Source organism: Saccostrea echinata, unplaced genomic scaffold, assembly GCF_033153115.1.
Source record: "Saccostrea echinata isolate AGI-Se365-2 ecotype Australia unplaced genomic scaffold, CSIRO_AGI_Sech_v1 ptg000016l, whole genome shotgun sequence".
In the NCBI taxonomy this organism is placed as follows: Eukaryota; Metazoa; Mollusca; class Bivalvia; order Ostreida; family Ostreidae; genus Saccostrea; species Saccostrea echinata.
Window position 1 is genome coordinate 21,579,483 of NW_026889765.1, and position 16,491 is coordinate 21,595,973.

General features: G+C 34.0%; 1 protein-coding gene across 1 annotated transcript; it reads right to left on the reverse strand.

Annotated features, from left to right (window-relative positions):
- Positions 1 to 379: 379 nt before the first annotated feature.
- Positions 380 to 16,120, reverse strand: LOC133188697 (uncharacterized). The gene is made up of 6 exons (XM_061324200.1): positions 16,066 to 16,120; positions 9,878 to 10,110; positions 8,267 to 8,291; positions 7,640 to 7,920; positions 6,526 to 6,583; positions 380 to 5,979 (listed from the first exon to the last, which is right to left on the reverse strand). The coding sequence occupies exons 1-6, from the start codon at positions 16,118 to 16,120 to the stop codon at positions 380 to 382; spliced, it is 6,252 nt and encodes a 2,083-aa protein (XP_061180184.1).
- Positions 16,121 to 16,491: the final 371 nt, after the last annotated feature.

Genomic DNA, 16,491 nt, shown 5'->3' on the forward strand with positions numbered 1-16,491 from the left:
GTCAAGATCAGAAAAACCATCTGTAAATGCTAATATTTTGTTAAATAAAAATGGCATGATTGACAGAAAGAAGAGTTATTTGTAGTGTAAAGAATATTAACTAAAAGTTAAACTTTCTCTGTGATTCTTTTAGTTTAATGAAAAGAGCTTTCCCTGATTGGTATTTGAAGAAATCGGTAGAATGCTTTTAACGTAAATGCTAGAAACCAAAGCTATTCTGTTTAGTATTGCTCGCACTTCATCTACAGACACCAAAGATAATACAAAGAACAAACTAGATTAAAAAGTTCCCAGTAGCTATATGAACAAGGAGTTGATGCAGAAATCACATACACATCAATAAAAATTTTAATGCAACAAATGAAGTTTGTTTTCATTGTTAGCTCGACGAAGCTACTCTCTTATCCCGAATCTTTTCAGAAATGTGTTCAAATCCATGTCGATAAGCTAGTATCTCGGGTGTTTCATCATATCTATTGTGTATTGTGACAGATGCCTTGTGTGAAAGTAATATATCTATTGTTTCTTCATGATTTTTTTCGCAGCAAATATGGAGTGGTGTATATCCGTCCTTGTCCAAAGAGTTTACACTTACACCGTGTCTAAGTAACTTTGTAACAATTTCAGGCTGTTCATCCATGCTGCTGCAAGCATAATGCAAGGCTGTTTTTCTATTTGTGTCGGTAAGATGCACCAAAGCACCATGAGATAAGAGAACAGACACAACTTCATAATGTCCCATTACGCAAGCTATCATCAAGGGTGTTTCGCCTTTTTCATTATTTTCGTTGATATTTCTTAGCATCCCTTTTCTAAGAAGTACTTGAACAGTTGTGTGATGTCCACCGAGACAGGCATCAATTAATGCATTATTTTCGTGTTCGTCTTTTATATTAATCGAAGCACCATAACGTAAAAGTAATAAAACTATATTTTCATATCCTTTACTGCTTGCAATCATCAAAGGGGTTTTACCTACATCATACTTTGAATCAACGGTTGCTCCATGTGAAACAAGTAGCGATATTATAGTTGGCTGTGCATTGCTGCATGCAATAAGAAAGAGAGTCTTGATAAATTCGTCAAATTTGTCAAATAAATTTGCCTTTGAGATAAACAAAAACACGATCTTTTCATGGCCATGTTTGCATGCAATACAGGCACTATCGATCAGATGTCCATAAAGGGGGTCTCTGGAATCAATGTTCGAAAGCAATTCATGTACAATTTTGTGATTACCCTTCTCACAAGCCAAAAACAAGGCATTCTTGCTGTTTTCGTTGATTAAGGATGATCCGTATGCAATTAATATGGACGTTGTTTCATAATGTCCATAGGAACAAGCTGTAAGGATTGGCGTTAAATGTAATATATCACTTGCATTTACGTCTGCTTTATGTTGAAGCAAAACTTTAACAATATTATTAGCTCCATATCGACAAGCAATATGTAGTGGTATTTGTTGTTGGTCATCTTGTATGTTGATACAGCTTTTATATCTTATCAGCATTGATAAGATATCCGGATTATCATTGTAACATACAAGATGAATAGGATATTGAGACAAATTATTCCCTTTGTTGACTAAAGACTCGTGCACTAACAGTGACTCCACAATATCGCAAAGTCCATTTTTACAAGCGATATGTATAGGCAGGTCTCCATTGACATCTGTAGAGTTGACCAAAGCTCCATTTTTGATCAAATGTTCTGCAATGTCTGTATGCCCTTTTTTACATGCAATGTGTAAAGGTGAATAGCCAGCACTGATGCCTCCGGAATTTATATCTGCCCCGAGACACAATAACTCTTGTACAACGCATAAATGTCCGTGTAGACATGCTATATAGAGTGGGGATTCTGAATTGATATTTGTATAATTGAGAGACGCACCTTTATTGAAAAGTTGTCGAACAACAGAATCACATCCGACCTTACAAGCAGCAAAAAGTGGTGTTTCTCCTGATGTGTCTTTAATGTTTACGGAAGCTTTGTGACGAAGAAGCAAGCCTACAATCTCAGAGTTCCCATTTTCACTGGCAATCCATAAAGGTGGTCTTTTTAAAATATCGTATTCATCAGGATTTGCGTTGTTGTCCAGTAAAAATGATACTGATCTTACAATACCTTTGCCGCATGCATGGTAAAGTGCTGTTCTGTTCCATTTGTCAGATATATTGACCGAGACACCAAAATTAATCAATAAAGATACAAGTTTGAAAGTATGGATGTGTTCCATGAAAATACCTTTTTCTAGAATACTATCTAGATTGACTACATTCATCATTGTTGTTAAAAGAACCGGTAAAACTGAGAATATTTTTTTCTGCATCACAAGAGAAAAAGGTGATACTCCTTCTATATCCGGACGCACTGGAGAAGCATTATAAAAAAGCAACTGTGCGACAACTTCTACATGTCCCTCGCTACAAGATATCCAAAGGGGTGTCCTTCCTTTCAAATCAGGAGTTTCGACCTGTGCTCCATTGGTGAGGAGTATTGCAACTATTTGGCCATTTCCTGTTTTACTTGCATTCCATAAAGGAGTCTCATTTCTTGAATTCGGTTGATTTACAGAAACTCCAACCATAATTAATAATTGTATCACATCAAAATGGTCTTCTTCACATGCCTTATTCAACAGAGAATCTTTGTCATTGTTAACATCTAACAGGGATGCTTTGTTCTCCAGAAGTAAAGAAACTATATCAGCGTGCCCAAATGTGCAGGCCGCAAACATAGGTGTCAATCCATTTTCATCCGGAATATTCACTTTTACATTATTAGCCAGAAGAAGGGAAACTACTTTTATATGACCATTTTTACAAGCTATAAATAAAGGCGTTTTGTCAGTTTTTGAAGGAGCATTTGGATCCGCCTGATGTGATATTAACAATGAAACTATAATATTATACCCATATGAACTAGCAATCCAAAGAGGAGTTCTTCCTAAATTATCGCTCGTATGAATGTTGGCATTTTTTGACAGGATTTTCTGTACTACAGTAAACAATCCATGTTGAACAGCTTTGAATAATGGCGTTTCACCTTTATTGTTTCTGGCGTTCACTGATACATCAAGGAATAACAAATAACTAACGATCTTCATGCAATTATCTTTGTTTTTTTCATTATGAATCCTTTTTTCGTCTCCTTCACAGGCAATAAAAAGAGCATTTTCGCCGTCAACATTACGTTTATGCACATCTGTGCCATATTTTAAGGTGTAATTGTTAACACCCTGGGACCCTTTGAATTTTACATTGCCACCTTTTTTGAACTTTGGAATGTTAGGAGCATGAGAAAGCATTAATTGCACTGCTTCGATAAATCTTAACCGACATGTTTTCATTAATGGTGTCTCTTTTAAACTGTCGCTTTCATTCACATTTGCACCAAATGAAAGTAGATATTGAATTATTTTTAAGAAACGTTTTTTGTTCTCAGGGTCCTTACATCTACCCCCCTTCTCACAGGATACAATTAGAGGACTCGAATCATTATCTGTTATTCCGTTGCACATAAAGACGTCCTTTCCATCAAATCGAACTCTTTCGTTGGTGTTTCCCTTGTGTAACAAAAGCAACAAGACCAGGTTATCGTTCCCCTCAGAACATGCCGTCCACACTGGTGTAAAATCTTTCCTGTTACAGCTATACATGTCGGCTCTATGACTTAAAAAGAGTAGCATTAATTCAATACTTAAATTTTTAACTGCTATATATAATGGATTCCTTTTGTCTCTGTCAGCTTTATTCACATCTGCACCATAATTAAGTAAAACAGAAACAGTCTGAATATGTTGTTTTTCCGTAGCAATTAAAAGAGGACTCACTTCGTTATTATCACAACTTTCTGGATTTGCACCAATTGAAAGTAATAATGAGACAATTTCGTCATGACCTTTTGATGCTGCTAGCCATAAAGCTGACCTGCCATAGTTGTTACATATAGCTATATTTGCTTTGAAATTTAAGAATAAAGTTACGATTTCAAAAAATCCCTTTTCACTTGAAATGAGTAGTGCTGCAGATCCTTTAGAGGTTATTTTATCAATAGATGCACCACTATGCAATAGCTGTTCTACTATTTTTACATATCCAAGCGTACTTGCTATGAGAAGAGGAAACTGGCCCAAGGAATTCGCTTTTTCTATTGAAGCCCCATATTCAATTAATACTGAAACAGATTTTTCAGCATTGCACTCAATAGCATATGTCAGTAAAGTATTTTTTTGGTTTAAATACATATCAACATCAACAACAGTCGTCAAAATGTATGATGTAATTTTCTCACAATCTTTTCCTATAGATAATTCGAGAATCCTTTCATACAAATCGGGCATCACAGTTGCTCCATGATCTATTAATGTAGATACAACCTCAATTTTGCTATAGGCACAAGCCTCTGCGATGGGACTCTTTTTGGTATGGTAAACGTTGCATTGATTTATATCATCATCTAAATATCTTAGGAGCAATTTTACAATTTCAACATGACCATGGCGGCATGCTGTCAAGAAAGCAGAATCTTTAAATCTCCCACGTTCATTTGTGGAAGCTCCGTTTTGTAACAGTATTGAAACTATACTACTATGGCCTGCAGTGCATGACAAGAAAAGCGGGGTCATGATGTCATCTGTTACATGGTTTACATTTGAATTATATGATACAAAAAGGTGCACAAGATCAGTAAATCCTCTGTCACTTGCGATACACAAAGGTGTGTAACCTTTGCTATCAAACATATCTACACTTGCCTTGTTTTTGAGAAGGTATTGCACAGTTTTGTAATCGTTATTAGTTGCCGCAACACTTAAAGGCGACTTTCCATATCTGTCTATAATATTAACATCAGCACCATATTTTACCAATGTTTTAACAATGTCAAAGTTTCTTTCCATGGTTGCTATCAAAACCGGTGATCTATTTCGGAAGTCTGTTTTGTTTATTAATGCATCATTCGAAATAAGTAAATTTATGAGGCTATGGTTTTTTCTGATACTAACAATCAGCGGTGTTGTATCTTCATCTCCAAAATCAACGTTAGCTCCATTAGCTACCAAGATAGACATAATTTCCATATTTCCAGTCTCAGCTGCTAATAATAGTATTGAAGGTTTAGATCGGGGTTTGTAATTGACAGATGCTCCAACTGATACTAATAGGGCTGTAAGTGAGCTGTCCTGACTATGAACTGCTATCCACAAGGGACTTATTGAATCAGCATCGACAATATTCACCGTTTTTTCTTCGGCTAGTAATTTCACAATGCTTAAATTTTTTTTCTCCACGGCAACTAATAAAGGTGTCCTACCTTTATTATCCGATTTTAAACAGCTTGCTCTGTGTTCTAAAAGTATTTTCACTGACTTTATGTCCTCTTCAGCACACGCTCGTAACAAATGCGTTCTTCCAAAATCATCACAATTATCGACATAAGCACCATTTGACAGTAGAATTGACATAATACTGTAGTGGGAATTCTTAATCGCTACCTCTAATGGCGAATCATAACCTTTAGGGGTATTATTAACACTTGTACCATTTGACAGCAAAAGTATTACAGCCTCTTTCATTCCGGATGAACAAGCAAGCCTTAATGAATGCTCCTTAGCACAGTCCGGGTAACTGTCGTAAGATAATAGCGTTGATAATACTGAAACTTGTTCATTCAGCACTGAAATATAAAATGGCGATCTTGTGTAGTCATGCTTACTTCTTAAAGATGCTTTATGACTAAGTAATAAAGAGACAACATCTGCATATCCTTTGACACATGCAATAGAAAGAGGAGTCTCTCCTGATTGGATGCTTTTGTCTACATCTGCATTATATGAGAGCAATAGACTAACAATTTCAAAATTTCCAGAAGCTGCAGCAGCATAAAGGGGTGTTTCTTGGGTTCTTTCAATATTTTTGTAGGAGTTTGAATGTGGTTCAATGTTAACATCCGCACCGTAGGATAACAATACTGAAACTATTTTATAAAAAGCTTTTCTGCATGATTTAAGTAAAGGTGAAACTCCAAAATTATCCCATGTGTCGATACCAAATAAACTGTTTTTCAAAAGTAATGAAGCTGCCTGAAAATGACCTTGAGAACAGGCATGCCATAATGGAGATCTACCATAAATGTCACATTGATTTTTTGGTATTCGATGTTGAGAAAGTAACATAGTAATTATTTCACAGTGACCATAGCCACTTGCTAGACATAGAACGGGCGAACACAGATCTTTTTTTCTATGACTTTCTGGAATAAATGGATTGGAAATTGCCTCGGAATATTTCTGTTCTTTCAATAAAGCTTTCAGCAAAGTTACGTTTCCAGTGCAGCATGGTACAAAAATAGGACGCAATATCAAACATGGACATGAGGTTGTGTGCACAACCATGTTGTCATCCTTAACTAGTGAACAACAAACAAGGCAATATTCAGAATGAAATCGTTCACTTTCTTCAATGTAATTGATTAACCTCATATTTCCACTGAACAATGATAAAAGGTAACAAATGTCCTTACTGTTATAAATCAACTCTTTGTCAGTTTCATTGCTGGTACCTTGATGTTGCATTACGGTCTGAAATAAATCAAACCATCCATATGCAATTAACCAAAGAATTAGTGGGCATCGAAGATCGCTCAAAAAGGACTTCCTTGTGAAATCATAACACATCATGGTAGGTTTCCTGTTTATATATCCAAACTGGAAAAAATTTATATATTCCCCTTGAATTGCAATACAATTTTCCAGATATTTGGATGGAAAACTTGGATGGTTTAAAATCTCAAAGGTGTCATTTTTTTCAAGCTCTTTACAAACTCTCTGAATGAAGAAGGGTAACTGTTCCTGTGAAAGTCCAATGACATTGAGATACTCTACCGCGGAATCTTCTGATATGAAATCCGAGGGTTTTATCAAAGAATTGATTAAAGAAACCTCCGCGTATTTTACAAATAATTCTATACCTTGCTTTTTGAAACAGAAATCATGGACTAAATGCATCTTTATTCTACCGTCTATAAGCCTGATTTTTTCATTTTCGCAACTTATATAAACCCCGTATAACTCACTGATGGTTTCTTTTATTATAGATTTTTCATTACCTCCCTTTAAACCCATCAATTGAAATAATAGCACAAAAAAGTCGTTTTTTTCCTCAAAACCTTTTGCACTGAAAATCTGTAATGTGAAGGATTCTCCTAATATGGCACAAGAAATAAGAGCACAATATTGGTAACAGGAAGTCTTATCACAACTCTCATCTTTATCACATCCTAATAAAGGAATGGAAGGCATTGGTCTTCCATGTAATTGTCCAGAATTGAGAAGTAAATTAATATCTTCGCATTTTTCAATAATTTCTTTTGAACACTGAATTTCCATTAATCCTATTCTGGAAGATAAAATAGATACTTTCTCGTGATATTGAAGACGACAGTGTGAGTCATTAAAGTTAATAACATTTTCATTTAATAAAGAGATTTGCTTGACTGCTTTTTTGTTATGTAGAATTAAACTACTTGTTACAACAATTGAACATCTTTTTGAATTTGTATCAGCAATGCGAACTTCATTAACCCAAAATTGAAATTCATTGCTTGACCACTCATCGCACAGGTGACGATCGAGTACTTTTTCTCCAAGTACGTTATCGATTGCGAATATCTGGCAAATTTCTGGATTATGGTATAGCATTATTTCACTTGGGTGCTTCACTGGAATAATGTCATATCCTTCGTTGCGAAGTCGTAAAACTACGTGACGAAGTGTAGCAGTTTTACCTGAACCTTGGTTACCGGTGATCATGACACAAATTTGACATTTGACCGTGGAGTAAACCTTTTCTGATACTCCGTTTTCTATAAAGTGCCTATCCTTCATTTCCCAGTCTTGAATTGATTTGTTGATATATTCTGTGTATAAAAGATAAAAAAATGTTCCAATCTAAACATCATTCTAAAGGAGTACAAGTAATAGGCCACATGTATAAGTTAAAAGAATCACGCACACTAACTCTCGATTCCCGAATACATTTTACACCCATTTAATTCAATATAAATGGCAGTTTAGCCATTAAAACTTGACTAAATTCAAAGAAGAGATCATTATTGATTGATTAATAATTTTAAAACTAATATGAAAAACTTAATTGCTCTTATTTACGACTCTTTTCAAAAGGGGGGTTGAACATTCTATTCATTGAAATCAGACTTTAAAAATTGCTAGATTTTCAAAAACCTATGGAATTGGAATAATTACCCTTAAAACTTTCCGCATGTTTAACCTGTGTAAAATTCAACATAAAAGATTGATAAAAGACCTTATTTTATTTGTAATCTCATTTGAAATTGGAAATAAAATGACCATTTTTGCAGTTTTTTGTCTATAAACATATATTCCCCCACCCCCCGTGAAACAACAAAAGCATTGGCATGAATTTGTCAAATAACAATTCATAAAACCCATAAAAAGGAATTTTCGTTTCACTGGGGGGGGGGGGGGGGGTTAAAAATATTTTCCGTTGGTATCTATAGTGAAAAACTCAATTTTTACCAAAATTAAAGAGTTATCTCTCTTAGTTTTCCCTAATAAGTTATGTTTTATGAAAATTCATATAAATATTTACATAAATCTGAAAAACCATTCAAATATGTTAACTTTTGAAATTTGACTTGGAGGTAGGCGGCAAAACAATATTATCGTTCGCAGTTCTTACCTTGAATATGATTTGGAATTTTTTTATAGAATTTTTCTTCATGTTCCATTACTTTTGAGCTTAGTAGAATAATTCTTTCGTCCATATGCTCAACCTTCTCTATGGCTTTTGATATATAATATTTTAGATTTGACATTTTATCCCATATTTGTTTCCGGTCTTGGATTCCATCAATTATGCCTTTTTCAATACCAAATAATTGTTTTATCACCGGAGCAATGGATTTTAAAGGGTCGCATATTGTCATATTTTTACAAGCTTTCACTTCATTATCCAATTGACAACTTGCAAGTCTTGACGCAACCTACAATTGCAAACAAGTTTATTTAAAGACCACATACTGACAAATAAAGGAAATTTCAAGGTTACCATTGAGATAAATTTATGTTCAAAACATTTCTCCGCGTATATCAAAAACATTACATTCAACATCGAAAATTTCTTAATAATAAAAGGAAAATAGTTTTACTTCTCAGTTTATACATATATGTGATAGACTGATTGATTGATTGTATGTTGTTTTACGTCCCATTCAAGAATTTTTCGCTCATATAAAGACGCCACCATATACCGGTGAATGGCTTCAAATTTTGACCTTTACTCGGCACTCAGGGCCATTGAGCAGTGAGGGATATTTATCGTGCCAACGCCTGCCGTGACACGGGGGCTCGGTTTTTAAGGTCTCATCCGAAGGACCTGAAACTTTCACTTCAAAGTGTCGAGCGCATTGCGAAGGAGCAGTTGGTACCCATTTTTTATCGACTTAGGTCAGTCGCGGCCGAGATTCAGACTCACGACCTCCCGATCACGAAGCGAGCGCTCTACCGACTGAGCTACCGTGAACAGTCTATATGTGATAGAATGAAAATCATAAACAAAAAAACATACTTTGTAATTGATCTTGTATATTTTACTAGGAAATTACTATGTTTTTGAGAATCTATGTTTTTTCTTAGTAATTTCTAAGAGTAATTAAGAAACAAAATATCAAAGTCATTTATCATTTATACGCCTAACGGTAAATTAGAAATTCAACTCAAAATAGAATTTCAACTATCAAACATTGGAAGGTCTGTCTTCATTATATTTTTTTTGGTATTTTTGGATGGTTTAAAAATAAGATGGAATCAATATTTTCTTTTCACATAACTTACCATCTCAATTGAGTTCCAAAGGTCATTGAATTTGTTAATAGACAACCTGCCGTCTTCGTTATGAGCCAGAGCGTTTCGTATCAGACGTATCCTCACTAAATCCGCGCCTTCACTACTGTCTGTGACTGCAGGGGGAGTTGTCCATCCCGTCGATGGAGGAGATATTTTTGAGAAGTTCCGAAGTAGGGCCAGAAGCAATGTTATGTCAAATCCATTCACATCAACGGTTTTTCCTACAATAAAAGAAGCCTAAGATACTTCATATAGAAGTATAAAACAAAATTAACTGATAAATGAAGCTTAGAGAAACTTATGCACAAGTCTACCTGAGCATCAGAAACTATGAAAGTTCTTCCTGTATTATATGTCATAAATATTTTGTATATATTTTTTGTTCATCTGACTTTTCAATTACATAATTTACATTGATCAATTATCATAGATGGATAAGAAAGGTGGATGAATTCTTTTAGTAGAATAGTACAATTAATAAAGCCCTGCCCAGCACCATAACTCTTGACCAAGTGGTCCGGAATTTTAAAATTCTGCTAAAAATACCAGACTCATTACAATTTTTTACATTGTTTGTCTTCTGAATACCCAGGAGCAGAGAAGATTTTCAAAAAAAGTATTGCATTTTCACTTTATAATCCTTATAGAGCCCCCCCCCCCCCCCCGAAACCCTTACCCTAGAGCTACACATTTCATAATTTTGGATGAGGCACCTTTGGTCATCATAACTATATACATAGTTTGTTTACTTAATACCCAGGTTCAGAGCACAGAATTTTTAAAGCAGTAATTCATTTTCGCTAATTAATTAATACCCCCCCCCCCAAAGAACCCCTTAGTTCAGTCACAGCATAATAGAAAGTCGTCATATAGTAATTATTGTATACATTTAGGTCCTGAGAAGACACGTAAGTGTTTTTATCTATTTTTAGCTTGTAGACAACTTGTTATATTTTATTGCATAAAATTCATTTCGTAAAATAGCTTTAAATAAAGCATGATGTTCTTTTCTTTTTATTGCAAATAAATAAATTAGTATGCTAGATAGTATTAAAAATGTAGCAAATGTCAATATGTTTAGCTATTTGGGAAAAAAAAGACGTTTTGTCTCCTAAATATAGGGGCCAGCCCCTTTTTCTTGATTTTATCTGAAATCCCTTGTGATTTCAGACAACTTTTCTTCTATATGTTTTAACAAAATATTTTTAGTTTAAAAGTTATTATACAAAAAGCAACAAAATTTCATGAAAAAAAAAATCTTAAAATTTGCTATCAAATAGCATACAAATTTGAAAAGTTTAGCCAATAATTATAACATGAAATATATAGAGATGACGAACAGTATCCAAGCTCAAAAGTCCATTAAACAATACAAAATAGGAGCAGAGCAAACACGGACCTCCGAAACATCAGAGGTGGGATCAGGTGCCATGGACGAATGAGCATCCCCTGCCCACCGGTCACAAGTACATATACGATACGTTAGGTACATTTTCTTAAAATTTTCATGCAACTATCTTACGTAGTTCCTGAGATCTCACCCGGACAAAAGACCCTCCAAATATCAATTAAAGGGCAGAAACTCATAAAGGGAGGCGTAAATCAAAAATGAAAAAAACAAAAACGTTCTTAGGCCTTAAGATAATGTATCTATCCTGAAAGTTTCATAACAATCAGACAAAAAATTTACGAGAAATCGGCTGACAAAAATTTGTTGAGAAAAAAAAAAATAATAAGGAGAAACAGTAGAATAACAGAAGGGTCTTCCGAAGCGGAAACTCGTAAGACCCTAATAATAATAATACAAAAAGGAAAAAAACCTAAGAATAACAAGAAGGTCTTCCGCACAAGACGAAAAAACCTTAATAATGATAACAACAACAACAATAATAATAATGATAATAATAATAACTAGATACTCGTTTCGAGCAACGAGAGGTCTTCCGTCTTATTCTCCATCCATGCAATTTTGTACGCAAGTAAACATATCTATTTATGCTAGTAATAGTGACACACACAGGAAAAAATGTACTTTTAATTAAAGAAATGCTTATTATGGAATATATCACAATGAAATAGGTGGGTAGAATTCAACGCAGACGTTTGAAAAAAAAAAAAAAAACATTGAATCAAAATTATTGTTCAAAGTTCATTTTAGAAGCTTTTCTTATAAGCACAGGGTAAATGTTTAAACAAGTAATTTCAGAATTTTCTTTCTAACGTTTTTAAATACACGCAAATGTAATTTTAGATAAAGATAAATGTCTTTTGAAAATTACCATTTTATTCCGAAAAGGGGGCAGAGGCTTGTAAATATTGACTAAGATATTTTTATTTTTATGCCATTGCAGGCATACTATTTTTTCTGAGATGGCCAGGGGTAACCTGTAAAAAAAAACTTATCAAAAAACATTGAAACGTTTGTAACGTCATGCTAAGAGTTTGGCGCTTCACAGATGCATCTTGTGAAAGCACACTTATGCAGAGAGAAGTGAAAAAAATGTAACATCGACAAACAAAATCAAATCAGTTGTTAGCAAAATAGATTCAAGTGATAAAGAAACGTTTTTAATGAGTGCATTGGTATTTAGCAATACTTTGTCAAAAGTATAGCGATAGTACTTTTGAGAACCTCATGTTGGTATGATTTTGGCGTTACAGTGTTGTTGAATTTTCTCCGTGGTTACAAAACGTGTTGCTTTTAAACTTAAATAACATGAATTCTATTAAATCACATGGAATGAAACTTCACACTTAAACAAAATAAATATTTTACATATTATAATGTGCTCATTTTAGATTTCTTGAAGAGAAAGTATGACGAAGATTGGCGTAGTCCACGAACTTTCCGAACAACCCTCGTATATAAAAGCAGTTCTTTAACAGATTTCTTGATTTATTTAAGAGATATCGCATCACAAATATTACTCCGTACCGTATCTTTATGCCGCTTTGATTCTTTATGTTTACGGGCCAATTACCAAGTCCATAGCAGGGATTTTCAAGTACAAATAAAAGGATATGCATGAGGACATGCATTTCTTCAAATATTTTACAATATGAATTGAGTTGAACGTTCTCTAAGCAAGATTTTTATTCTGCACTGCAAATGGATTGAATAAATTACGTACTTTTCGAGACAACTTAAACGACAAAAAACTCATTTGTGAAAAAATTCTGTCTATACATATTTTGAAATTTACGACTTAACTGAAGTCCTTCATTTTAATAATTAAATGTAGGAATATTGAAAGGTGTAGCTTACAGCAATATTGCACGTGACATCGTTTTACACAACGTAATCGTGATAAAAACACTGCATGTTTATATTTTCCGAGTACGGGAAAAACAACTATGACGTCAAACGAAAGCCTTTGCGAGCGATATAAGAAATAAATACAAACAAAAAAATTCTCCTAATATCTAAGAAAAGATTTTGATTTTGTTTCCCTTTTCACTTAATACCTCATAATAGGCCAGCAATCACCTGTTTTGTATAATGAAGTCGACCGTGTAATCACGTGTACTTGATCTTGCTGCACTAACAGATTATGTATGACCTTACTGACTTGTTAGACGCGCAGTGTAGGGGAAACAGAGGAATGGATCAATCTTTTTTCACAATTTGTAAAGATTGATATGAATTTCAAAACTTTAAAATATTTTCTTATAAGATGATAAAGCACAACAATTTGCACAAAAATTACTCGGTTACTGGTGATTTTAATAACGTTTCAGCATCTTATGTAATAGGGATTATGACGTATTCAATTGTGTCACGTGACATGTGTCCTGCATCCCTTTAAGTTACCATTAAGCCATAATAATAATAATAATAATAATAATAATAATAATAATAATAATAATAATAATAATAACAATAATAATAACAATAATAATAAAGCCTTCATTTATCCAGGATGACATAATTTGGCAACAATGCTAGTTTTCAATATGGTCCTGCAATATAACATACATTCAGACAGGTAATAGTAAAACATATAAGATAAATGTGAAATATAAAATAGATAAATACAAAACAAAATTAAAATGTATGGTGGTATTCTCTAAGATAGTTTCTCAAAAAACATACAACACTTGCTGAATTTCTGATGTTTTCACACAAGGTATTCCACGTATTGCTACCTGAAACACTGAAAGAGTTCTTATAATACTCAGTCTTTGTCCTAGGTACATATAATAAATTTGAGTTGGAATTTCTTGTTTACCTCTGGCTAATTTCAGATACATATTTAAGGACATTTAAGTAATCTGGCATTAATCCATGTAATACCTTATACACTAAAATGACTTTTCTATAGATAAAATAATCTGATAGAGGCATTCAGTTAAGTTGTGCAAACATGACAGAAGATAGTGTTTGAAAAATTTGAAATATTAAAAGCTTTTTCACATTTTCAGCATTTCTTGGATTGCCCCATATGGTACAACAATATGTAAAATGAGGAAAAATCATTGTATTAAAAATCTTCAACAATGCATCATTTGATATAAAATATCTTATTCTTCCTAAAATGCCAATTCTCTTGGACATCTTGCATACAAGTGCTTCAATATGACTTTACCAGGACAAAGTTTCGTCAATAACAATACCAAGTTATTTTGACTCCTGAACACATTCTATGACATGGTTATTTACAACTAAATTTAATTTTCGACATTTTGATAATCTTTGTACTGTTCCAATAAAGCGTACATTGAATTTTAGACAAATTTATGGTTGATTTATTTTGCTCAATCCAACATATACTGCGTTTCAGGTCTTCACGCATCTTTGATTCTGTTTTCTACTGACTTATCTGTTACATCTTGTGAAGTATCGTCTGCATACATATTTGCATGAGAGTGTTTCAGTGCTTGTGGATAGTCATTAATGTACGGGATAAGAAAAAAAAAAACAACAAAAAACAGTGGCCTAAAACAGAGCCTTGTGGAACCCCAATAGTTACATTCTTTTCATCTGATAGATCCCCTTTCCAAATAACTCTCTTTACACGATTTGTTAAATATGATTTAAACCCTTCAAAAGTATCATTACATATACCAAAGGGCTTAAGTTTGTGTAATTAAACCTTGTGATCAACAGTGTCAAATGCTTTCCTTAAATCTATGAAAAGTACATCCGTAAGTTTACCTTCATCAATATTTTTTAGCCATCTATCTAATACAGAAATAAGATACTTTCACATGAGTGTTTAGGTCTAAAACCAGACTGACAATCATCTGTTATTAAGGAATTTACCGACAGATACTCATAGAATGAATTAAAAACGTGTCTCTCTAAAATTTTGCTGACACAGGGTAAAATGGATACAGGCCGATAGTTGTTAACTAAACATTCATCCCTTGATTTAAAAGGTGGTACAACACGTTTTTTTTCCAATCATCTGCAAATTTACATGAAGATAAAGAAAAATTGAAAATATATGTAGAACATCACATACATTATTTGAGGAAAGTTTTAAAAATTTGACAAAATACCAAGCAAACCTATTGCTTTAGATACAGACATATGCTTTGTCTCATGTCGCCCGCGTGGCGCAGTGGTTAGAACGTCTGCTCTAGAGTCGCGGAGTAAGGAGTTGATCCTTACGTCGCGGGTTCGAATCCCACTGTGGGACGTGGAGACCGGTCCTTCGGATGAGACCGTATAAACCGAGGTCCCGTGTCGCAGTAGGTGCTGGCACGAAAAAGATCCCTCACTGCTCAATGGCCGTAAGTGCCGAGTATAGGACAAAATTTGCAGCTCCCCACCGGCAAGTGATGGCGTCTCCACATGAGTGAAAAACTCTCGAAGGGACGTTAAACAACATACAAACAAACAAGCTTTGTCTCATTTGCAACAAATTCAGTGTTAAACTTGGTACTGTAAAAGAATTTTGGGGCATTTGTTTTTGGACGGTAGGTAAAGTGTCATCAAAACATTTTCCTAAGTCGAGACCAATGTTACAAAAATAATTGCTAAAACATTCTGCAATATCTTTTGAATCTTTAAAAAGTATGTTATTGTCCTTAAGAAATGTACAGGTTGTACTAGTTTTCTTAGATGGTAAAAACTGCTTAAGTTTGTCTCACATGTATTTGGGCTTGTTTTCTGCCTGGGTAATTGCTTCTACGACAAATGCATGCTAAGCTTCTCTGATCTTACTCGCAACCCTGTTTTTCGATGCCCTGTAGAGAATCATGGTCATCATAGGTGCGTACCGCCATTTTATAGAGGTGTTCACGATAGTTCATTTATGTAAGTATATCATCGTTTATCCATTCTTCTGATTGCGAGTTGATTCTTCTTTCTTTTAAAGGCATTTCTATATTTTATGTGAACATGACTGTTTGCACCGGATTTAATTTTACCATTTACAGTGTAGATCATGTTTTGGTCACTTATTCCTATTGGTAAAACTCCTGAAGTAGAGTACTTATCAGGACTAGTTACATAGATATGATCGATGAAAGTACTGGATTCTTTTGTGTCACGAGTGGCGCTTTTTATTAGTTGCCAAAATCCAAGGTTTTTCATTGTAGTCTTTAAACGCTTCGTCTTATATTCATTCACATTAAAATCACCCATAACTATAATA

Excerpts from the sequence above, each read along its gene's own strand:
- LOC133188697 (XM_061324200.1), bottom strand. The coding sequence starts at position 16,120 with ATGGCGGTACGCACCTATGATGACCATGATTCTCTACAGGGCATCGAA. Across the intron at positions 8,292-9,877 it reads TTTGGAACTCAATTGAGATG|GTTAAACATGCGGAAAGTTT; the intron begins GTAAGTTATGTG and ends AATTTTACACAG. Across the intron at positions 7,921-8,266 it reads ACATGCGGAAAGTTTTAAGG|AATATATCAACAAATCAATT; the intron begins GTAATTATTCCA and ends TTTTATACACAG.